This window comes from Sorex araneus, chromosome 5 (genome assembly GCF_027595985.1).
Source record: "Sorex araneus isolate mSorAra2 chromosome 5, mSorAra2.pri, whole genome shotgun sequence".
In the NCBI taxonomy this organism is placed as follows: domain Eukaryota; kingdom Metazoa; phylum Chordata; class Mammalia; order Eulipotyphla; family Soricidae; genus Sorex; species Sorex araneus.
Genome location: NC_073306.1, coordinates 5,928,723 through 5,954,069, shown reverse-complemented (window position 1 = coordinate 5,954,069; position 25,347 = coordinate 5,928,723). Strand labels below are relative to the sequence as shown.

The following is a 25,347-nucleotide window of genomic DNA, read 5'->3' as shown; positions in this document are numbered from 1 at the left end:
GGACAAGAACTGAGTGCTGAAAGGAGGGAAAGGGATTTTCCTGATAACCTTTCAGCAATAGTATTGCAACCACAGAGGCTAAAAGGAAAAGAGAGAGGGGCCAGAAGGACAGTACAGCGGTAGGACGTTAGCCTTGTCCACAGCTGACCTGGGTAGATTCCCGGCATCCCATATGGTTTTCTTGTAGGATAACATTGGTTTATCCTTTGCTCCTTGCCACAGGGAGCTTAGGTTCACTGGGTTACTCCCATCACAGTGCACTTAATCTTCTGTGCTTCTCTGTAACTTCTTTCTTTGTGTTCTGTTGACTTGTAAATATTGTTTTTCTCTTCTCCTTAAGTCCTCTGCATAGTTAATTAAGAGCAATGTCCTTTTTGTATGGACTCAAGAAGAGATTTATTTTTTTTCCTTAAAGAAATATTTTATTGAACCACCGTGAAAACAAGAAAAAAAAATACAAAGCTTTCAGGTTTAAGTCACAGTCAAATACTGATTAAACCACCATCCCTTCACCAGTGCACCCGTTCCACCACCAAGAACCCCAATACACCCCCCTTCCACCCCACCCCCCATCTAAGTAGCTAATGATATTCCCATTATTCTCTATATATATTGAGTACATTTCATATTTCCATACAGAACTCACTATTATTGATTGGAAATTTTCACCAACAATCAGGCCTGCTGAATAGGCATCATCTAATAATTTCTCTTCATTGCTAAGAGTGAAGACTTTGAGTCCGCGCAGCCGCTATCGCGGCCGCGCGGTTTTGGGTTTCTAATATTTTAGCTCAGTTCACAGTCAAAATGGATGGCTGCAAGAATCCACTCTGGTGCCAAAATGGGTTAGGAGACCTCAGGATCACAGTCAATAGGCGCGGAGGCTCTGCTTCTAGTGCCGCGGCTCTCAGTTCCTCAAGAAGAGATTTAATCCTATGCTTTTGTAATTTAAGAGTTCATTGACTCTGACTGATATTTATCTCCTGGAAATCTTTCTCTCTTGACTTAATCCCAGTTGCCCTCACTTCCTAGCACCCCAAAAGCAGGGTCCCAATGAGGGACTGGTTGGATCTAGAGCAAGCAATGAGCTATGCACCACCCTGACATAGAAATGGACCTGGCCAAAGAGCCATAATGCTTAACTCTAAGTTAAGAGCTTGGTCATGGACAAGTGCTGTCATGATCCAAAAAGCAATAACTAGATTTGAATCCTGTTAGAGTTAGGAATGATTAATCCAGCCTGAGCACTGGAGCCTGAGTCTGTGGCGAGATGTTCCCAGGAGAGCTGCCCTACAAGCTCAATGTATCTCTTCCTGTGTCCATACAAAAATAACTAACATTGTGGCTGGCGCGAAGGTATAGAGGGTAGGGTGTTGACCTTGCAGGCGGCCGACCCAGCTTCCATTCCCAGCATCCCACATGGTCCCCCAAGCACTGCCAGGAGTAATTCCTGAGAGCAAAGCCAGGAGTAAACTCTGAGCATTGCTGGGTGTGACCCAAAAAGCAAAAACAAAAACAAAACCTAACATTAAGAATTAAGATGTTAATGAAGATGTTAATAAAGTTATTGGACTAAGGAGAAGGGGAGCACCCCTAGGTGTGCTTCTGCCCTTGAGCCTGATGGGCAGTCAAGAAGGGCTTTCTCATGTTGATTTTGCTACTGGACTGGTTTAGCATCTGCCCAGCTGGGAGTTGGAGAGAGTTGGAGAGAGATGAGAGAGAGAGTCCAGGGCAGCAGGATGGAGTGCAGAGAGACTAGCAAGGGGGACAGAGGGAGAAGAATGTAGAATACAGGAGCAGGCACGTGCAGAGAGAGAGCCCAGGCTGTGAGATGGAGAGAGGAGGGATGAGCAGGAGAGACAGGAGGAGACGGGAATGAGGAGCTGCACCATCTGTCCGGATCGAGTGTGGCCACTGAAGCCAATACTGTCCCCCAGGAATTCAGTGCTGTTTGGTGTTTAGCATCTGCCATACTGGAGATATCTCCCACTCCGGGCTGGAGTACACATAGAATCTTTGAAAGTCTCAGAACCCAAAGAAAGTAGGAACATTCCCACCCCTAAGACTTCTCCATGACTATCTCTCCCCCATTCCACTGGTGCCCCAACCACGGTTTTCTATGAACACCAATTCTCAGGCTATTATTCTGTTTTTTGTTTTTTGTTTGTTTGTTTGTTTGGGGGCCACATCCAGTAATCCTCAGAATTGACTCCTGGCAGTGTTCAAAGGACCATATCTGGTTCTCGGGGCTGAACTCAGGTTGACCGCATGCAAGGGTCAAAATGTCTCTCTATATAGTACAACTCAGAGACCCTATGGAATGTCAAAGATTGAACCCAGCTCAGCATGCAAGGCAAGTGTCCTACCCACTATACCATCTTTCAGGCCCCTGTTTCTCTCTGTTCTCTCAGGGAGTCCATCTGCTCCTACTCATGACTCTGGTGTTCATTTCTCAGTCCTTGAGGCTGATAATGAACAAACTTGTTCTTTCCTTGAGCCTGGAACAGCTCCCCCTGCCACAAACGCTGGAGCCTGCAGTGAGTTGCAGGTGGACTGGGTGTCTCCCAGCTGCTAGTGGCCCTTTTACTTTGGAGTGTGTAAACCTCTCCACAGATTGAGTTCCAATACTTAATCCATACTTAAACCTCTCCACGGTTTCTGATTTGTGTTTGATTGGCTCCAGTAAGGCCAAATCTGAATCCTTTGAAATCTTCAAAATTTTATTAATAAAAAAATTGAAAAATAAAATAAAACCACCTGTGTTCTGACAAGGGCCCCAGACCCTTGGCCAGACAGAACCACATGGGAGTGCTTCCCACCAAAAACAAACAAACCAATGAGGGAAAACAACCCCAGCATTCTTGACACGGGACATCAACCGAAAATAAATAGAAGGGGGAAATGCCAGTTATCAAGTTGTCGCTTAAGTTAACATAGAGAAACAGCAGTTCTTAAGCCCAGTAAGGAGAACTGGGGCCACTAAGGATGTGGCTGGTTTCCCAGCTAGAATCTGATCCGAACACCAGAGACTGGGGGCTAGAATGATAGCACAACGGGTAGGGTGTTTGCCTTGCACGCGGCCGACCCGGGTTCGATCCCCAGCATCCTATATGGTCCCCTGAGCACCGCCAGGAGTAACTCCTGAGTGCAAAGCCAGGAGTAACCTCTGTGCATCAGCAGGTGAGACCCAAAAAGCAAAAAAAAAAACCAAACACCAGAGACTGGAGGCCGGGACTCTGGGGTCCCCCGTGCAGCACAGGGCTGGCTGTTTCTAACCAGATCCCGGGAAATCCCCTAACCAGAGATATGCAGGATTTTATTTTTGAGGGCATGGGAGCTGGAAGAGTTTTCTCTTGATGGGATTGGAAGTGAAAAGGGCATTTCTGAAGAGAAGACAAATGTAACCCAGGAGGGTAGGGAGGGTCAACCCTTTGGTCCCTCCCTGGCTGAGGGTGTTTCCTCCCTGGAAAATGAGATCAACTCCACTAATGATGGAAAGGAAAGACTTTATGTTGGACCCAGAGTAATAGTACAATGGGTAATGACTGTGGCTGACCCAGTTTCGATCCCCAGCACCCCAAGTGGTTCCTTGGCTCTCCGGGAGCGATCCCTGTATGCAAACTAGAAATAAACCCTGAGCACCTCCAGGTGCAGCCCAAAAAGAAATAAATAATTACTCCTGGCAGTGCTTAGAAAACCAAATGGGATACCAGGAATTAAACGTAGGTCGGTCAAGTGCAAGTGAGTGCCCTACCCCCTGGCAGAATGAAGGGGACCGGAGGAAGGGTGGGTGCTCAGACCTTGCTCAGATGGTTCCTCACTCATCATCTTCATAGAAGTTTGCCAGAGTTTTGCCCAAGTTTGCCAAGTTCTTTACAGGTCTCCTGGCATAGCTTCCCGATGCCAGCAAGATAGGATTATTACTTCTCTCTGTCTTGGAATTTATCCATCCTGAAGCCATAAGTAAGGCAAGCAACTTATTGAACACACAAGTAGACACCAGTGAGGTCATCCTGCTGGATTTGGAGTTGTCATAAGAGGGGTCAACACCTTGATGTTTTCTGCTGAGAACCAAAGAGTAGGAAATGGCAGAATGTGGAGGAAGAGTAGCCATGAATGGAGTCGGGGATGAGAATTGTTTTGGATGTGAGGTTTCTATCCCCTGCACTACGACACAAAAGAGCCAAAACCAAATGGGAAGAAAAGAGACAGGACTCTCTCTCCATTCTCAGGCTGGGAAGTCCTCTGCTTCAAGCTGTGGACATCAGCACTCATGGATTGGAAAGAAAGAGACTCAGTCTCCCGAGCAGTGCCAGGGTGATTCCAGAGCACAGAGTGAGGGAAATTACTGAGCATCATAGGGTGTGGCCCCAAAGCAGAAGAAAGCAAAGTTGATTTTTCTCCAGTGATAAATGACTATTCGGGATCTGCTCTATGTATCTCTATACTCAAAGTTCCTTTCTAAATATTGCAAAAACTTAGCCTTCCAGAGCCCCGAGTTCAGTTCCCAGGATCCTGAAAGCATTGCTTGCTAAGGCCAAAATAACAATATCCAATAAAAGAAATCTAAACATAGGGTAAATCCAAACAGGAGGGATATAAATATTCTGTGGAGTTATAAAAAGATGGTTGCTCATGGAATGTGGATGTCTTTACTATTCAGTTTTTCCAACACGGTACCTAACCCCTCACATGACAGTAACATGCTCAAGAGTTGATTGCAGCTAACCTGCAGTGGGGACCCCCTCCAGCACGGGACATGAAGACTGAGCCTACACAAAGGGCAGGACAAGGGACCAAGTGGAGAAGCAGGCAACTTGCGGATGGCCAGGGATCTTGTCTCAAGCTGCAGTGACAGCCCTGCCAGAGACCTGGAGCAGGTTCCATGTGTGTTTAACCATGAACTGCAGAGACGTAGAAAGAGGTGAGATGAACCGCAGAGACGAAAGCCCAGGAGGGAATCAGAACCACGTTTGAGGTCCAAGACCCAGCCACAGGCCATGGCAAGTGTGTCATCTCAGGACATCATGTGGATCCCCATCCTGTGGACATCATGGGGACCCTCAGGACTTGGCATCAGGCAGGGAGTATGGGCCAGTAGGTGAGTCCATGGCAAAGAAAGCAGACAAGGTTGGCAGGGGGTCCTTTGAAGTTCCATTTATTTTGTACAGTCGGGGCTGGAACACTGGTCTTCCCATGTCAGGTGTGTGCTCTGCTGGGTCCCAGCCCCAGACCCCGATCTCTCATTTGACTTTCTAGAAAACTTGCTACTTTAAGAACACTCTCTCGCATATACCCAAAAAGATAAAATGACTCAATAATTCCGATATTATTTCTGATTCTAGAGACAAGTTCCTGGATACCTCATTGTTCCCCAGTGCAAAAACTGCCACAAAGATATAAGCTGCATATCCCGGCTTTTTTTTTTAATTTAAATTTTATTGAATCACCATGTGGAGGGTTACATAGTTCTCAGAATTATGTCAGTTATACAATACTCAAACACCCTTCCCTTCACCAGTGCCCATATTCCATCACTAACCACCCCATTATACCTCCCGCCCCCCAGTCCCCGCCCTTGTAAGTGATAATTTTCACTTCGTTTACGCTTTATCTTGGTTACATTCCATGTTTCAACACATAACTCACTATTGTTGCTAGGGTTTCCCCCCAAAAAAGAAAAGACAGTCCCACTGTCAAGGAAGCATTTGATGGCTCTCCATTGCTGAGAATGTAGAGATATTAAGTCCCGCTGTTTGTTACATAACTTTTCTATTTTTCCCCCCTCGTCCCGCGCCACCGAGTTCACGCCTGTTTAGTAATCACCACGCTGCCTGACAAAGGGAAAAAAAAACGAAAAAGATGGTTATTTCTTGTCATCAGCTGGCGTGGGGCTCTGGCTTAGTTGGTAGTCTGGTAGAATGTCTGCAAGCAGTTTCTGGAACCAAAAGTAATACGCTGGTATCGGCCCCGGCTCGAGATTCCACCAGCGTCCTGCTGTTCCAAGTACATAATAATTTATTCCCTTGTATCCCATTTCCACGCCACCAGGTCCGTGTCAGCTTAATGGACATCATACTATGGTTAACGCCACGCCAAGTTTCTTCCCGAGAAAGAAGGATATTTCTTCTCAGCCGGCGTGGGGATATGGCTTAGTTCAGTCTATAGAGATGGCTACCACTTTGGTTGCCTTCAATATTTCAGCAAGAGACTTACTATTCTTGTTAGGATTTCCCACCAAAGTCCGACCCGTTAAAAAGGAACCATTTCATATTGGTGATGATTAGGTTGCGCGGCCATGGCAGCGGCCTCGAGGCTTTGAATTTCTGTATAAAGTCCAGGGAAAGTACAGCCAGAAATTACACATCGCTACAAACTTTAACCCTATTATGGTCCCCCCAAAGTCCAACCCGTTACAAAGGAACCATTTCATATTGCTGATGATTAGATGACATTAGGCTGCCGCGGCCGCGCAGTTTGGGTTTCTATATAAAGTCCAGGGAAAATTCTGCCTAAAATTCTATCGCTACAATCTTTTACCCTTCAACAAAAAACTCAGTACTATTGTTTGGAGTTTCCCCCCACGGTAAGCCCTGCTAAAAAGGAACATTTACATGTTGCTGACAATCAAGAGATATGAAGTCCAGGGAAAATTCTTTTGGTAATTGCATCACTCTCTGGCAGCGCCTGGGCCAGCAGCTCCGAGCACACAGTTTGGAGGCATTTTGGGAGCATTTCGTGTCCAAAGTGGTTCAGTTGCCTCCGGGGTCGATCTCGAGCTGGGGCAGAAAGGAGCGCCCTCACATGGCTCTGTACTTAAGTGTCGGCACAGGGCGGATCTGGAAGTCCCGCCCCATCGGCTTTCCCGGGCTTCCTACACAGTCTAAAAACTGGCTGTTGCCTCGCTGCATTCAAAAAGAAAGAGTTGAGAGAGAAAAGACTATACCCCGCTGGCGGCGCCTGGGCCAGTAGCTCCGAGCACACAGTTTGGAGGCATTTTGGGGGTGCCACTCGTGTCCAAAGTGGTTCAGTTGCCTCTGGGGTCGATCTCGCGCTGGGGCAGAAAACCATATCCTGGCTTTGACCCTCATGAATCTCCCTTCAGACCATAGGTCTGTGTCTCTCTATAGACGGGGTAAGTCTATTCTCTTTCTCAATCCGGAAATGAAATCTTTTGAGTCTGACAACGGCAGCAGGAGACAGGGAACATCGAGGGCTCACAGTTGTAAAGAATAGTCTTTCCATGGCAAGAACAGGGCTCAGTGCTCACCAAGATCAACCTGGGCTTTCCAAGGTCCCTGAGAACCCCCCTCAGCTCTGCACAAAGCAGATCAAAGCTCCTTTGGTGGAGCATCCCCGGAGCACTGTAGCTCTCCTGCGGGGCCGGATAGACCTCCAGCGTTAAGTGGGGCAGCCCGGTCAGGTGGCGCAGCACCTGGACCAGGGTGGCCATGGACACGCGGTTCCCACGGAGGTTCAGGATCCTGAGCTGGGAGCAGAGTTTCAGCGCAGGCAGGATGGCCTCCAGGTGGGAGTCACGGAGTCTGCACATCCCTAAGTCCAGGTCCTGCAGGGTGGACGCACAGTTCTCCAGCAGCACGCGCAGGGGCTCCCTCACCAGGCTCAGGTTGGTGCCTTCCAGACTCAGCTCCTTCAGCTGGGTGAGGTTGGCGCACTGGCACAGATGTGTCAAGTCTCGCTCTAGAAGTGAACACTCCGTGAGGCTCAAGATCTCCAAAGGGCTCCTCAGGCACCTGGGAGAGAGGAACAGTTAAGTCTGAAGACTGGGATGGTGGGTGGTGGATCTCAAGAGTGAAGACTGATTTTCCAAGATCAGAATCTGATGGTTCTAAGAAGGCCAGCCCAGAAGGAACCACTTTCTTTTCTCTTTATTTATTTATTTATTTATTTATTTATTTATTTATTTATTTATTTATTTATTTATTTATTTATATATTTGTTTATTTATTTATTTATTTGCTTTTTTGGTTACTCAGGATGATGCTCAGTGGTTACTCCTGGCTCTGCACTCAGGAATCACTCCCAGGCAGTCCTTGGGGAATCATATGGGATGCTGGGGATCCAACAGGGTAGTCCCTTGTAAGGCAAAGGCTGTACCCATTGTACTCCCACCCAGGGGGCCCACTTTTCTTTGAAGTTGCAACACTTTGCTTTCCACAGTGTTGCTGGACAATTTAACAAACTGTCAAAAACTTCAGCTCTCAGAAGGAGCACTCACTCATACCCCACTAAATTGCTTGGAGGATGAAAGGACGTAGCATTTTTAACCAGTTCATCAGCAGAGAACAAGACACAGTGTCTCAATTAAGCCAGCATCATGGATTGGAACATAAGGAAATAAAACTAAATATGCTCAAACCTGATGACAAATATCCCTGTGAGGAGTGCTTATCAATCAACACCAAGGAGTAAGTCCTGGGTAACACAGTAATTGACTCCCTCAAAAAGCATTAAAAAAAATATGCATTGGGTGGAAGTGATAGTACAGTGGGGAGGCTGTTTGCCTTGCAGGCTGATCCAAGTTCAATCCCCAGCATCTCATATGGTCCCCTGCGCACCGCCAGGAGTAATTCCTGAGTGCAGAGCCATGAGAAACCCCTGAGCATCAACAGGTGTGGCCCAAAATGCAGGAAAAAAAAAGAAAAGAAATATACAATCTTAGATGACACAAACTTTAGGTTGGAGAGGGAGACAAGGAAAGAGAATGATGCTGGGCCAGGACCCCAACATCTCCCTACTGGACTCCACTGACCACAGGCTCCCAGCATACTCATCAGACCCACAGTAGCACATACTAGTTCTCTGTGTGACCTCCCCTCCCGCTGTCCAGTCAGACACTCCCTATGTATTGAAATATGACCAGAGAAGTCCACAGACAGATGGGTATTTGAGCCTGGCTCATTCCAGTCCCCAGTGGACATCCAGAGATGCTCTTAGGGAATACTTAGGGTAGGTGTGGAGTTCCCTCTTCTTTTAGCTCTTCTCAATCATCTGGGACCACTAGCCCTGTGGTATTCACAAAACACCTTTCCTAGATAGTTTCCTTCTCAAGCCCCCTTTCCAAAGCCTCTAGAGCATGGCTGCACCTCTTACCTGAGCACCTTGTCCAGATGCCCTTTGAGGAAGGTGGTTGAGTCCAGACAGAGCTCCCGAAGGCTGTGCAGCTGGAGGAACTGATTAGACAACAGGGTCGCATACCGCCGTTGACTTTTTAGCACCTCAAGGCAGATGTGGGAAGGTACCTCAGTACATAAAATTAGTCTCTGCAGGTTCTTCATCTGGCCCAGTACAGGAGCAAACAATTCCAGGGTGGACGTTTTCCAGGATAAATCTGCTTCTACTTCTTGGACACAGCTCAGTTCAATAGTATTTAGGCAGAGGTCAAAGATGGGCATATGCAAAAACATTATCTTTCTACAGCACAGATGAACATCTTTTCTCTCCTTCACCCAGTTAAGGATGTAGGCTATGAATTTAGAAAGGGGAGCTACAGACACTGTAAGATCTATGACAATCTCCAGGCGAGCAGAAGTATGTCCTTTTCTGGAACTGTTGACAGGCCGTGGTGCTATCCCCTTTGAGCTCCATCTAACAGGGGTACCACACCATTGATACCAGAATCGATCACCAATTGGACGGAAATCCAGCACCTGCAGCTTGCACCTCCTGTTGGGAAATGATGTCAAAAGTTCCTATAGTTAGAACCAGGTTCTGGTATTTTTAACATACAAATTGATTATACTCTATTTCCACTGCTCTGTTGCCATTGCCACTGCGTGATTTTCACACTCTACTTAAAAACTAGACAGATCAACCAGACAGAATATCAGGGAACAGACAGGAGTCTTAAATCAGGAGCTAGTGGAACTTATACAAGGCACTATACCGGGCATATACAGACCATATACAGGGCAATCCCAGGTTCTGACTTTTGCAAGGACCAATACCCCTCTCTGCTTCTTCACATCCCACACATCTGCTCTCTCCACCCTCCTGTTCTGACGTTCACTCACTGTCCTTTCCTGCCATCTTCTACTTCTAATTTCTTTAAGGCTTTATAGGAAGAGAATAGGACAGGTTCCTTTGGACACACTGTCTCTAAGATGGGCTACGATTCGATTCTAGAGCTTCTCCCCGTGTGAGCACCCAGTGCAAGAGCACACTGAGTTTTCTGTTAGTACTGATACCAATGGAAATACCAATGTATGTCTGATCCACCTTCTTGTCCCCTTCTCTCCCAGACCTACTCTCTCTTCCAGGATGCCTGCCACCCTACCAGGTTGTCCAGAACCTTACCTGGACCGAACCTCCTGAGCAAGCAGCACATCAAGTCCTTCCATCACTGCTTCTAAATTCTTCATACAAGGAAAAATTTCATCTAACAGTCTCCCCAAGGGGAGAGAGGGGAAGGGCCAGACCTGCGCCATGGCCTTCAGCGTCTCTGTGCAACTGAAATGGAAGGCATCCAGGAAGAGCTGTGGGAAGAGCTCTGAGGGAAGGGTTTCCAGAGAGGCGATGGCCAAGTCTTGGTGCTTCAGCAGGGTCCACCTCGCCAGGTCTAGGAGACGGGCTGGGAGTGACTTCTCCTTCCTTGTTCTTCCACTGAGGCAAACCTGCGGAAACATCCAGGTGACAAGGTGCCATTTCCCTTTCTTTCCTTTTCTAGTTTTGTGTTGCTAAGAGTGCCACCCAGGGTCTCACACACGCCAGGTCTGGGCTTTATCACTGTCCAGACAATATCTCTGGACATTGCAAGTTAGAGTCACGACTACACCCTAAAATTGTTGTGTAACCTGAATAAGGTTTTATTAAAAAGCAAAGATACCAAAAAATCAGAAAGCACTATATCAACTATATCAAACTATTAATCAAAGACAGAGAACATGGGAATCAGAACTCCACAGAAGTTACATGCAACTTTTTTTTTAGAAATATTCTACTTTGAGCTGGAGTAATAGCACAGCGGGTAGAGCATTTGCCTTGCATGCGGCTGATCCGTGTTCGATTCCTCCGCCCCTCTTGGAGAGCCCAGCAGGCTATTTAGAGTAACCCGCCCGCATGGCCGAGCCTGGCAAGCTACCCATGGCATATTCGATATGCCAAAAACAGTAACGAGTCTCACATGGAGACATTACTGGTGCCTGATTGAGCAAATCAGGTGAGCAATGGGATGACAGTAAATTCTACTTTGTATGATATAGATGTTTCTATACCCATAAAAATAATTCAACTCAGGAAACAAATCAATAATTCGGGGTAAATATATGACAACCCTGGAAGACAAAACCCAAGTCTGAAATCTGTCCTCTGAGAATGAATCTGAAAAGTCTGTTCAGGAAAATGATCCAGATCTCTAGGATCAAGGTCACCCTACCCACACAATGATGACCACAAGTTACCTGCCCATATGGTTAGGTCCACTTACCATCTCAGACATGATGGACTGGTCCTTTACCTCCTGGAGCGCCTGCAGTAAGCCTTGAGGATGGTGAAGTTCTGCATCTCTCCTTAGAAGCCTGATGCTTTTATAGCCTTGCTAATCTCATCTTCCTTTCACAAGAGCTTTCCTCCAATAGGAAAAAAGGGAGATTAGGGTGGGTCCCTGAATACCAATAGATGATGGGATTAGATCTTTTTTTTTTTTTTTTTTTGCTTTTTGGGTCACACCTGGCGATGCACAGGGGGTTACTCCTGGTTATGCACTCAGGAATTACTCCTGGCAGTGCTCAGGGAACCATATGGGATGCTGAGATTCGAACCCAGACGGCCGTGTGCAAGGCAAACGCCCTACCCGCTGTGCTATCGCTCCCAGCTTCCAGATTAGATCATTTTTGTTGCCCACATTAATGGTTGGATCAATTGACAATTCAGAAGAAAATAAATAAGGAGGAGCAATGAAAGGCCCATGAAAAGCATCACCAAGGCATAGTTGAGTTTTGCTAATAAAGGTAGGCACAACCCTGGGGTGAAAAAGGGAAGAGTTTATCTCCTCTTGATAGTAGCAAAGAAAATACTTGATAAAATATCATGACTGATAGAAGGAGTCTTTGACCACAACCACATCAAAATGTCCCATTGTTGAAACAGTTTCACAGAAAACATCATTATCAAGAGGTCAAAATTAATATCTCTGTGTATTACAAAATTAGAGAACAGAAAGTTATGAGCATGTTCACTGCTGGTGGGGAAACCATTCAAGATGTGGTTGGATTCCAAGAGTATGGAAAAGCTTCTCTGAAGGAGAACTGATCAAAATCTCCAAGACATATAGAATGGGTCTGGAAGGGCAGAGCCAATTTGTCCTAATGCTAGTTTGGTAATAGCCTGAAATATCAATTAGATATTTCTTCTTTGAAAAAGGAAAGAAAGGAAAAGAGTTTCCATGTGGTACACATAAAAAAAAATAAGAACAATCAGTGCTGCAGTGTATGCAAGGAGAAATGATAATGTCAATTCAGAGAAGAAAAGAAATAAGGAAGAGCAATTAAAGGCCCAATGCAGAGCTGAATTTTGCTAATGAGGATCAGCACAATGCTGGTGTGAAAAAGGTAAGAGTTTATCAGTTCCTTTTTATTTTATTTATTTATTTATTTATTTTTAGCTTTTTGGGTCACACCTGGCGATGCACAGGGGTTACTCCTGGCTCTACACTCAGGAATTACGCCTGGCGGTGCTCAGGGGACCATATGGGATGCTGGGAATCGAACCCGGGTCGGCCGCGTGCAAGGCAAACGCCCTACTCACTGTACTATCCCTCCAGCCCCCTGTTCCTTTTTTATTTTATTTAATTTTATTTTTGGGTGGGAGCGATACCACAGCAGGTAGGGTGTTTGCCTTGCACGCAGCCGACCAAGGTTCGATTCCTCCGCCCCTCTTGGAGAGCCTAGCAAGCTACCGAGAGTATCTTGCTCGCCTGCAAACTACCTGTGGCATATTCCATATGCCATAAACAGTAATAACTAGTCTCACAATGGAGACGTTACTGATGCCCACTTCAGCAAATTGATGAACAATGGGATGACAGTAACATTGACAGTGATTTTTATTTTTATTGAATCCGTGAGATATAGTTACAAAGCTTTCATGTTTAAATTTGAGTCATACTATATCGAACACCCATTCCTCCATCAGTCCACATTTTCAACCACCAATGTCCCCTATATCCTCCTCCAATGTCCCCAGTACCCCTCTATCCCACCATTTCACTGCCTCTGTGGCAGGCAATTTCTCCCATACTCTCTCTACTTTGGGGTATTATGGTTATCTATATTGATACTGAGAAACACTCTATTTTCTCAGTGTTCCAATGAACCCAGTTTAAAAGTGTCTGCTCTCTATGGGGCTGGAGTGATAGCACAGCGGGTAGGGCGTTTGCCTTGCAAGCGGCCGACCCGGGTTCGAATCCCAGCATCCCATATGGTCCCCTGAGCACCGCCAGGGGTGATTCCTGAGTGCATGAGCCAGGAGTGACCCCTGTGCATCGTCGGGTGTGACCCAAAAAGCAAAAAAAAAGAAAAGAAAAAATAAAGGTGTCTGCTCTCATATTTTTTTATTTTGTAATGAATCACCGTGAGATATAGTTACAGACTAACAAACTTTCCTGTTAAAATTTCAGACATACAATGATCAAGTACCCATCCCTCCACCACTGCCCATTCTCCACCACCAATGTTCCCAGTCTCCCTCCCACCCCCACCTCCCACCCACACCCACCTCTGTGGCGGGCAGATTCCCTTTTACTCTCTCTCTCCTTTCGGGTGTTATGGTCTGCAATGCATATATTAAGTGGCCATCATGTTTGATCTATAGTCTACTTTCGGTACACATCTCCCATCAAAGAAAATAACTGAAAAAATATCATGGCCTATCAGAAGGAGTCTTTGCCCACAACCACATCAAAATGTCCCATTGTTGAAATATCATCTCTTCATCCCTCCAAAATATCATTTCCAAGTAATCAAAATGAATATCTCCGTGTATTATAAAATTAGAGAACAGAAGTTAGCTGGTCAAGCGTAGCTGGTGTGACCCTAAACTCTGGGGGTGGAGGGTGGGATGGAGAGGGAGACGAGAGAGAAGAGAGAAGAAAAGTGTCTGTCCTAGAGGCAAGCTGGACGTCGAGAAGTCGGGGGTGGGATCTGGAGGGAAACTGGGGACATGGGTGGTGGATCATTGTATGAGAGAAACCCAAACATCAACAGCTTTGTAACTGTGCATCTCATGGTGATTCAATAATTTTTTAAGGGTTTCTACTGATAGGGACCTGAAAGATAGTATAGGGCACAGGGTGCTTGCCTTGCATGTGGCCGACCCAGATTTAATCCCAGCACTCCGTATGGTCTCCCAAATGCCTGCCAGGAGTGATTCCTGAGTGCAGAGACAGGAGTAAACCCTGAGCACTGCCAGGCATGGCATATCCCAAATAAACTTAAAAAGAAAAAAAAAAGCCTTTCTGGTGGTGATGGCCTCCCCACGAGAACATGCCTCTTGCCAAGGACCTCCTTTACCCCTTGCTGGAGGAGGAGAAGCGGAAGCACAAGAAGAAGCTGCTGGTGCAGAGCCCCAACTCCTACTTCATGGACGTCAAGTGCCCGGGATGCTATAAGATCACCACCGTCTTCAGCCATGCACAGACCGTGGTTCTGTGTGTCGGCTGCTCCACGGTCCTCTGCCAGCCCACGGGCGGGAAGGCAAGGCTTACAGAAGGATGCTCCTTCAGACGGAAGCAGCACTAAAAGCTCCCTGAATCAGATGAACGGGAAACCATCCAAATAAACACATTTTGGATTAAAAAAAAAAGTTTCAATGTGTGGAGCCTAGAAATTTAACGGGAACTGGTCTCAGAGGTTACTCTTTTGTGGGGAGAGTTGTTTGAGACACTCCTACTGATGTTCAGAAACTAGAGTTGACTTTGTGTTCAAGAGTGACCCCTGAGTCAGGCCACCTCCTCACCCCCCAATCCCATACTTTGGATAGTTGTCACTGAAAGACACGCTTCATCCCACAGAGGAGGCCAGTCACCCAGGAAGTGCCCCCAATTGTTTTCCAGGGACCTTCTGACCTTCAGTGGAATCCTGTTGACCTTATCCTAACGCATTTTACAAATGAAATCAACCAGACGTGCCTGTTGGGATCAATGCGACCTCTCAAAACTCTGCTCTTTGCAATGAAGATTCTGCTCGATACATGTCTTCAGGAGCCACTGAAGAAAAACCCTTTTTCTCTCTTGATCGAGTGTGGCCACTGAATCCACTACTTTCTCCCCCAGAATCAGTGGGTGTTTAGCATCTGCCATATTCAGGGATATTCCTGCTCTGGTCATTTAAAGTCTCCGAACCCAAAGAAAGTAAGAACATCCTCACCCCCAAGACTTCTCCATGACTATCTCTCCCCCTTTGCACCTGGTGCCCCAACCACGGGTTTCTGAGAACACCAATTCCCAGGCTATTATTCTGGTTGTTTATTTGGTTTTTGTAGGGCCACATCCAGCAGTGCTCAGGATTTACTCCTGGCAGTGTTCAGAGGACCAGATCTGGTTCTAGGGGTTTGACTCAGGTTGACCACATGCAAGGGTCGAAATGTCTATATAGTATAACTCAGTTTTACCTAATTTCATGCAAATGTTATGTATAGTAAGTAGGAAGTGGCAGAGCAAACGTTCAGAGCACAAGCCCTTCAAAGAACAATAGTCTAAGGGTGCCAGACAGATCCTAAGCGACCTGCCTGCAATTTGCTCCCTCCACTGATAGAGCAGTTGTCTTGCATGTGTGAGGAACTGAGTTCAAATCCTAGTACCACCAAACTACAAAGCATAAATAAAGGAAAAGCACTGTTTCTATGTGGCTTCTAGGGTGGGATTGTTTGTTTGTTAGAGGGCTGCCACACCCAGCGATGCTCAGAAGTTACTCCTGACTCCGTATTCATCTTTAATATCCATCTCTAATGCCCTTGCACAATCCACACAGTCTTCAGTCCTTAGCTGAACGAGAACAGGCCTTCGTCAAAAGGACTGAGTCACTTTCCCAACTATCTACCACAGAACTTCTGAGACAATAGGCTGAGGGAGCCAGACATGAGACATTAGTGCTCACTAGTGCTTTGTGAAAATCGGTGAGAAGCAGAATTCAGCTTCCAGCAACAAGTGGATGCTGAATTCTGGATGAAAAGAATCATTTCGTAAGCAGTGGCCTGTGATAGATCTTATCACCTCCGAGCCACCCCCACTTAGTTGGCTCTATAGAAGTCCTCATACTGGGTACTGTGACATGTGCTCAATCATTTCAAGTAACATTTCTAAGTGGCTGGGCCCAAGCACTAAGCTGTCGGGATTCACTGCAGAGTTGGGTAGTGCCTGGAGCTGTCCTGGGCTCCAGAGCACTGCTGGGGTGGTGGCTTTCTCAAGAAAAGAGTTAGCAGATACTGAAGATGAAATATAATTTAAATGGAAATTTTTTTCTCAATTGCTTTATTTACATTGAAGTTCATTGAAAGTTAGATATATATTAAATATATGTATTTCCATCACAGTAATAATAAGTCTCTCTGAGAGACATTACTGGTGCCCACTTGAACAAATCGATGATATATATCTCACATCAAACATAAAAACACTCGCATTAATTTCTACTGGCTAAAAATATATAGATTGGAGAGATGAAGAGATTGTGAACTTCTAATTTAAATCCATTTCCTTCTTTTACTCATTGACTCCTTGACCTTACATTAATGAGTGCTGGCAATGTGTTAGATCACCATAAACAGTGCTTGAGGCTGGAGAGATAGCACAGTGGGTAGGGCATTTGCCTTGAACACAGCCAACCCGGGTTCGATTCCCAGCATCCCATATAGTCCCCCGAGCACCACCAGGAGTAATTCCTGAGTGCAAAGCCAGGAGTAACCCCTGAGCATCGCCAAGTGTGACACAAAAAGAAAAATAAAAAGTGATTTTTTCACCGCCAGGAGTAATTCCTGAGTGCAAAGCCAGGAGTAACCCCTGAGCATCGCTGGGTGTGACCCAAAAAGCAAAAAAAAAAAAAAGTGTTTGAATTGACAAGGCATAGCAATTTAAGAATTCTCAGGGGAGACCATATGGAATGTCAAAGATTGAACCCAGCTCAACTTGCAAGGCAAGTGTCCTAACCACTATACCATCTTTCTGGCCCCTCATTCTCTCTGTTCTTGAGCCAGGAAGTCCATCTGCTCCTATTCATGACTCTCATTTATCAATCCTTGAGGCCAGATAATGAACAAACTTGTTCTTTCCTTGAGCCTGGAACAGCTCACAGTGCCGCAAACACTGGATTCGGCAGTGATGCAGGTGGACTGGGTGTTCCCCATCTGCAAGTGGCCGTGCTGGAATCCTCCACTACTATCATGCAAGTTCTTCTTATAACCGTGCCCCAAGATTTTGCATAGGGGAGCTCAGAGTTTGATCTGACCTCTACGAGTACTGCAGCAGTGGCCCAAATGACCACAACCTCAACATACAAAAACAAGCCTAAATGTAAAGCAAAGATTAAAAGATCAATGAATGCTCTATGCTGTATAGTTGGGAGTTTTCTTAAGGAATCTTTTTTTAAATGTTTTTTCTTTTTTGGTCACACCCAGGGATGCTCAGGGCTTACTCCTGGTGCTGCACTCAGAAATCACTCCTGGTAGTGCTTGGGGGCCCATCATACTGGATACTGGCGATTGAAGCTGGGTCGGCCACGTACAAAGCCAATGCTCTGCCCGCTGTACTATCCCTCCAGCCCCTTAAGGAATCTTGATGTCTTTACTACATACAAACTGTTCCGAACAACATTCTACCCATTCACGACATACATGGAGCCCGAGACCACAGTCCCGTGAATACGGCAGAGACACATCCCTTCGAGAGCCAGCTCTGCCCTGTCTCATAAAGCACCGGCTTTGCACAAACAAGGCAGAGTCAGACTCAAGGATTCACTGGGACAGCCAAAGGACTGCTGGTGTCCAGGGCCCTGACATCTAAGGTGGTCCATGGCAGAGCACTACCCACAGGGCCCAAGGAGCATAAATATTGTGTTACGACCCTTGGAGCCAGAGAAATAAGGGGAGGGGTGGTGCTCCATGGAGATAACCGCAGGGTGGGGGTGGGAGCGAATGAGAATTCCACAGTTCCTGAGACCAAAGCTCATGCAGCAGCTGGTTCATCATCACGGAAACTCACATTGCAGGTTTTCCCAGTACCTGAAATTTTGAAGAGAGTAGGGAACCAGCAGGTGACTAACCATGCAAAGAAAAACAGGTCTACATGGGGGTCTTTTAAATGTATGTTATTTCTTTTTCTGCAGTGTCAGGCTTAGAACCCAGGATCTCCATGTGAGATGTGTGCTATATTGCTGAGTCATCCCCAGTTCTTTGAATTTCATGCCATCTTTTCATTTATTTATTTTGGGTGTTTTGGATCACACCCGATATCAACAAGGGATCAACCCAACTCAGCCTCGTGCAAGGCAAACGCCCTCCCAGCTGTGCTATCATTCCCTGAGCTATGAGCATCTTGAACACTATCTACATGAACAATGCACAGGTACATCCCAGGGGCAAATGTATCAGGAATGTAGATTTTGCAGCCGTAAGTGTCCAAAGATCCCATCATATGCCCACTACAAATCACTCACAACAGTACCAGCTAAGTACATATTTTTTTTTTACTATCACACAGACCCCTTTGAATCAATAGACCTAATTCCTCAGAGTTCTGATGTGAAATCTTCTGAATCTGAGCATTGTTGCACCAGACAGGGCTTAACGTGGGCTGGCCATTGTGAAGATAATCGTGCCACAGTTGGAACAGAGATCGCAGCCGACCAAGATGGACCTGGGCTGTCTTAAGTCCCTGAGAACCTCCAACAGTTCTTCACAAACCAGCTCAAAGCAGCTCACAGGTCCTTGGCTGTATGGGGCCGAGAGCACTGTAGGTCTCCTGCGGGGCCGGATACAGCTCCATCACTAAGTGGTGCAGCCGGCCAGGGGGGTCAGCATCTGGACCAGGGCAGCCATGGACACTCGTTTCCAAGGGAGATTCAGGATCCTGAGTTGGGAGCAGAGTTTCAGCACAGGCAGGATGGCCTCCAGGTGGGCGTCCAGGAGCTCGCACACCCCTAAGTCCGGGACCTGCAGGGAGGGTGCTCAGTTCTCCAGCAGAATTGGGAGGGACTCCCCAACCAGGCTCAGGTTGGTGCCCTCAGACTCAGCTCCTTCAGCTGGGTGAGGGGGTGGGGCGCAGACACAGATTTGTCAAGTGTCATTTTAGAAGAGAACAGTGAAGGATTGACAGGGTTTTTATGCAGAGGGTCAGGAACCTGAGGAGAGAGAAACTATTTGCTCCAGAATAGTATGTGAAGATAAACCTCAAAATGGGATATTCCAATCAGCTCAGCAGTTTGTTTGCTTTAGTTTTCTTTTTCTTTTTGGATCACATCCAGCTATGTTCAGGATTTATTCCTGGCACTGCACTCAGGAATTACTCCTGGTGGTGCTTGGGGGACCATATGGGATGCCGGGTATTGAACTCGGGTTGGCTGCATGCAAAAGGCAAACGCCCTACCCGCTGTGCTATCGCTCTGGCCCCAACTCAGGAGTTCTGAGTCAGCCTTTTGACAGTCAATCCCTGTCACTGATCTCGTCCCATTCTGGTACGTTTCATTGCCAAAGTGTGACTGGGCCACTGTATGATCTCTCAAAACCACCGTTTCTTCCAGCCACAAGGATCACGCAACAGGTAAAGCACTTGCTTTGCATGTGGCTGACCTGGCTTTGATCCCGACACCTCACTTTTGGTTTCTTGAGCACCTACAGGGGTGATCCCTAAGCACAGAGTCAGGAATAAGCTCCAAGGACCTCAACCCTCCCTTCCACAAAACTCTCCTTTTCTTCATCTCTCAAGAGGAAGACGCAATAGCTTAGAATGAAGCAAGGCATTGCAATCTGCGATCAAACGCTCATCAGAGAACTGAAGCAGTGTCAAAGATGAAGTGAGCATCACAGATTAAAATATTGGGGTTTTGAGGCTGGAGAGATAGTAAGTCCCAGATCATTCACTTCAGTCAGGAGTCTATCTTGAGCACTGCAGGTGAGTCTCAAAAACAACAATTTTAAAACGGTTGATGCCTCTCCAGCCATTTAACTGCTCAGTTCCCAGGGTTGCCTCAGGCTTCTCAAGCAAGTTTTCAGTGAGTACCGATGAGGAAAAGTGACAGGGATACCCCATCACCACACTGCTTTCTCAGACCCCAGGCCTACTGGAAGAAGGTGTCTGAATGCTAAAGCCATGGTGTGAGAGTGAGTCTCAGATCACTAATTTCAGTCCCCCACAAAGGGACACCTGGGGTGGGAGCAGCAGATGTGGCACTTGCCTCATGCATGCTGACCTAGATTTGATCCCCAACAGCCTAAATTGTCTCGCTGATCAGGATTGATCCCTGAGCATAGAGTCAGGAGTCGGCCTTGAGCACGGCAGGTGTGCCTCAAAAACAAATATTTTTTAAAGGGGTGCCACATCTTGGGACACAGAAAATCTTCAGTTCCCACACCTCCACTAGCAGGAAATGGTTAAGGAGTTATGCCTAAAATATGTGCCATTCATGTTCACCTGCAAATCACCAAAGGTGTAAACTTTGGAGTGTGTAAACCTCTCCACAGATTGAGTTCCCCATGCTTAATTCATACTTAAACCTCTCCATGGTATCCGATTTGTGTTTGATTGGCTCCAATAAGGCCAAATCTGAATCCTTTGACATCTTCAAAAATTTTATTAATAAAAAAATTGAAAAACAAATTAAAACACTTCTGTTCTGATAAGGGTCCCAGACCCTTGGCCAGATAGAACCACATGGTGAAGATGGACAGTAGATCTGAATTCAACCTCTAGTTCCTTCTTCTCTGTGACCAAACTACACACCTACTGGTGACATTTCCCTGCTGTTTTCTGTACCTGTGACACATCTTCCCTATATGATCCTAATTTGCGCACGATTGCTCATGAATAGTAACAACAAATCTCACAACGGAGACACTACTGGTGCCCACTTGAGCAAATCTATAAACAATGGGACAACAGTGCTACAGTGCTACAGTGCTCATGAACAGCTATGAGTTTCCTGAAAAAATACTAGAATATGGATGTGAAATGCCTACCTCTGCTAGGTATAAAATTGAAACCCATCACCCCACCCCAATTTCCTTTTTAAATGTCCTCTAGCCCATCTGGGTGGACAACCTCCCCTATTTCTATTTCTTTGCTATTAATTAATAGTTTCTATACAACTGCTTCTGTACTTTTTCTAGAATTACAATCTCCAGTATCATATGTTTCCCCAGAGCACTGCTGGGAGTGCTCCCCACCAGAAAACCAAACCGATGAGGGAAAACAACCCCAGCATTCTTGATACAGGGACGTCAACTCAAAATAAATAGAAGGGGGAAATGCCAGTTATCAAGTTGTCGCTTAAGTTAACATAGAGAAATGGCAGTTCTTAAGCCCAGTAAGAAGAACTGGGGCCACTAAGGATGTGGCTGGTTTCCCAGCTAGAGTCTGATCCGAATCCCAGAGACTGGAGGCCGGGACTCTAGGGTCCTCGGTCCAGCACAGGGCTGGCTGTTTCTAACAGGATCCCGGGAAATCCCCTAACCAGAGATATGCAGGATTTTCTTTTTGAGGGGATTGGAGCTGGCCGAGTTTTCTCTTGGTGGGATTGGAAATGAAAAAGGGTGTTTCTGAAGAGAAGACAAATGTACCCAGAGGGTAGGGAGGGTCAACCCTTTGGTCCCTCCCTGGCTGAGGGTGTTTCCTCCCTGGAAAATGAGATCAACTCCACTAATGATGGAAAGGAAAGACTTTATGTTGAGACCAGAGTAATAGTACAATGGGTAATGACTGTGGCTGACCCAGTTTTGATCCCCAGCACCCCGAATGTTCCCCCTGGGCTCTCCGGGAGTTATCCCTGAGTGCAGAGCCAGAAATACACCCTGAGCACCACCAGGTGTGGCGCAAAAAGAAAAAAACAATTACTCCTGCCAGTTCTTTGAAAACCAAATGGGATACCAGGAATCAAACGTATGTGGGTCAAGTGCAAGTGAGTACCCTACCCCTGGACTATAGGAGAGAACCCTGGCCGAATGAAGGGGATCAGATAGAGTGTGGGGATTCACTCCGGGGCTACAGGAATAGAGATGAGCATTTTAACCTCTGTGCTATTGCTCAGACCTTGCTCAGGTGGTTCCTTATCCATCATCTTCATAGAAGTTTTGCCAGAGATTTGCCTAACTTTGCCAAGTTCTGCACAGTTCTCCCGGCATAGCTTCCAGCCGGCAGCAAGATGGGATTATTACTTTTTATCCATCCTGATACTATACCTAAGGTCAGCGAGTTATTGAACACACAAGTAGACCCAAGTGAGGTCATCCTGCTGGATTTGGAGTTGTCATAAAGAGGGCTAAACACCTTGATGTTTTCCGCTGAGAACTGAAGAGTAGGAAATAGCAGAAAGTGGCTGAGAAATAGAAGTAGCCAGGAATAAACTCAGAGGTTGAGAATTGTTTTGGATGTGAGGTTTCTATCCCCCGCACTACCGATAAACAATGTAAAAACCAAATGGAAAGAAAGATAAAGGATTTTTTCTCTCCATTCTCAGGCTGGGAAGTTCTCTTCTTTCAGGCTGTGGGCATCAGTACTCATGGAATGGAAAGGAAAAGATTTAGTCCCCCGAGCACTGCCAGGGGTAATTCCTGAGCACAGATCAAGGAAAATCTGTGAGTATCACAGGGTGTTGCCCCAAACCAAAACAAGGCAAAATTGACTTTTCTCCAGTTATAAATGACTATTAGGGATCTGCTGTACCTCTATACTCAAAGTTCCTTTCTAAATATTGTAAAAACTTAGCATGCCAGAGCCCTGAGTTCAGTTCCCAGGATCCTAAAAGCATTGCTTCGTACAACCCAAAATACAATATAAAATAAAAGAAATCTAAACAGAGTAAATTGAAACTGGAGGAATATAAATATTCTGTGGAGTTATACAAAGATGTTTGCTCCTGGACTCTGGATGTCTTTACCGATCAGTGCTTCAACACAGGACCTAACCCCTCTCGGGACAGTCACATGCTCGTGGGTCGATTGCAGCTGACCTGCAGTGGGGACCCCCCTCCAGCACGGGCCATGAAGCCTGAGCCTGCACAATGGGCAGGACCCAGGGATCAAGTGGAGAAGCAGGCGACATGCTGTCGGCAGGGATCTAATCTCTACGCTGCAGTGACAGCCCTACCAAGGACATGGAGCAGGATCTATGTGTCCTTTAAGCCATGAACTGCGGAAGAAAGAAGAGGTGACATGAACCACAGAAAGGAAAGCCCAGGAGTGAATCAGAACCATGTTTGAGGTCCTGAGACTCAGCCTTGGGCCATGGCAAGTGTCTCATCTCAGGACATCATGTGGATCCCCATCCTGTGGACATCATGTGGACCCTCAGGACTTGGCATCCAGCAGGGAGTATGGGCCAGTGGGTGAGTTCACGGCAAAGAAAACAGACAAGGTTGGCAAGGGGGTCCTTAGAAGTTCCATTTTATTTTTGCACTGTCGGTACTGGAACACTGGTCTTCATCTGTCAGGTGTGTGCTCTACTGAGTCTTAGTCCCAGACCCCGATCCTTTCAATTGACTTTCTAGAAAATGTTCTACATTAAGAACACTCACTCTCTCATATATAGACCAAAGAATGAAATGGCTCAAAAATTCCAAATTTACGTCTGACTCTAGAGACAACTTTCTGGATGCCTCATTGTTTTCTGTACAAATACTGCCCACAAAGATGCCAGCTACCCATCCCGCTTTGACCATCTCATGAATCTCCCTTCAGACCATAGGTCTGTGTCCCTACATAGACACCGAGTAGCTCTATCCTCTCTCTCAATTCAGAAATGAAATCTTTTGAGTCTGATAACGGCAGCAGGGGAAAAGGCACGTCGAACGCTCACAGTTGTGAAGAACAGTCTTTCCATGGAAAGAACAGGGCTCAGAGCTGACGAGGATCAACCTGGGCTTTCCAAGGTCCCTGAGAACCCCCCTCAGCTCTGCACAATGCAGATCAAAGCTCCTTTGGTGGAGCATCTTCGGAGCACTGTAGCTCTCCTGCGGGGCCGGATAAACCTCCAGCGTTAAGCAGGGCAGCCCGGCCAGGTGGCGCAGCATCTGGACCAGGGTGGCCATGGACACGCGGTTCCCACGGAAGTTCAGGACCCTGAGCTGGGAGCAGAGTTTCAGCGCAGGCAGGATGGCCTCCAGGTGGGAGTCCTGGAGCCCACATATTCCTAAGTTCAGGTCCTGCAGGGTGGACGCACAGTTCTCCAGCAGCACGCGCAGGGGCTCCCTCACCAGGCTCAGGCTGGTGCCTCTCAGACTCAGCTCCTTCAGCTGGGTGAGGGTGGGGCACTGGCACAGATGTGTCATGTCTTGTTCTAGTAGTGGACACTCCGTGAGGGACAAGGTCTCCAACGGGCTCCTCAGGCACCTGGGAGAGAGGAACAGTTAGTTAACTCTGAAGAATGGGGTTGTGCATGGAGGTGGATCTCAAGAGAGAGACTGATCCTCTAAGATCCCTCGGAATCTGACGGTCTGAGGGAGGTCGACCCTACCCAGAGGGACCCACTTTCACTTGAAAGGGCAATCCTTTGCCTTCAACAGTGTTGCTGGTCAATTTCACAAACTCTCCTAAACTCTTCAAGGCTGAAGAGGAGCTCGCATACCTCACTAACTTGCTGTGAGGAATCAAGGAAGTGGCATTTTAAACCAATTCCTCGGTGGACATAAGACACTGTCTCAATGAAGCGAGCTTCATAGATTGTGACATAGGAAGACAAAACTAAATATGCTCAACCATGATTGGCTAGATGACACAAATTCCTATGAGCAGTGCTTTTCAATCAACACTCAGGAGCACATGTGTGTGTACAGATAAAGAAAACAATGAAAAATATAACCTTGGGCCAGAGTAGTAGGGTATTTGCCTTGCATGCAGCCAACCTGTGCTCGATTCCCCACATCTCATATAATCCCTGAGACCCGCCAGGAGTGACTCCTGAGTGCAGTGCCAGGAGTAAGTCCTGGGTAGCACTGCATTTACCCACCCAAAAAAAAAACAACAAAAAGAGAAATATAGAACAGGCCAGAGCGATAGTACATTAGGTAGGATGTTTCCCTCGCATGCGGCCAACCTGAGTTCTATCCCCGGCATCCCATATAGTTCCCTGAGCTCCACCAGGAGTAATTCCTGAGCTTAGAGCTAGGATTGATCTCTGGAAATATATAC

General features: G+C 46.6%; 1 protein-coding gene across 1 annotated transcript; it reads left to right on the top strand.

Moving 5' to 3' along the window:
* The first annotated feature begins 14,501 nt into the window (after positions 1–14,501).
* Positions 14,502–14,792, top strand: LOC101551556 (40S ribosomal protein S27-like). Its single transcript, XM_012932458.2, has one exon. It carries the CDS (start codon positions 14,502–14,504, stop codon positions 14,754–14,756), a length of 255 nt encoding a protein of 84 aa, XP_012787912.1. The 3' UTR covers positions 14,757–14,792.
* The last annotated feature ends 10,555 nt before the right edge of the window (positions 14,793–25,347 follow it).

Coding starts and splice junctions, on each gene's coding strand:
- LOC101551556 (XM_012932458.2), top strand. CDS start 14,502: ATGCCTCTTGCCAAGGACCTCCTTTACCCCTTGCTGGAGGAGGAGAAG.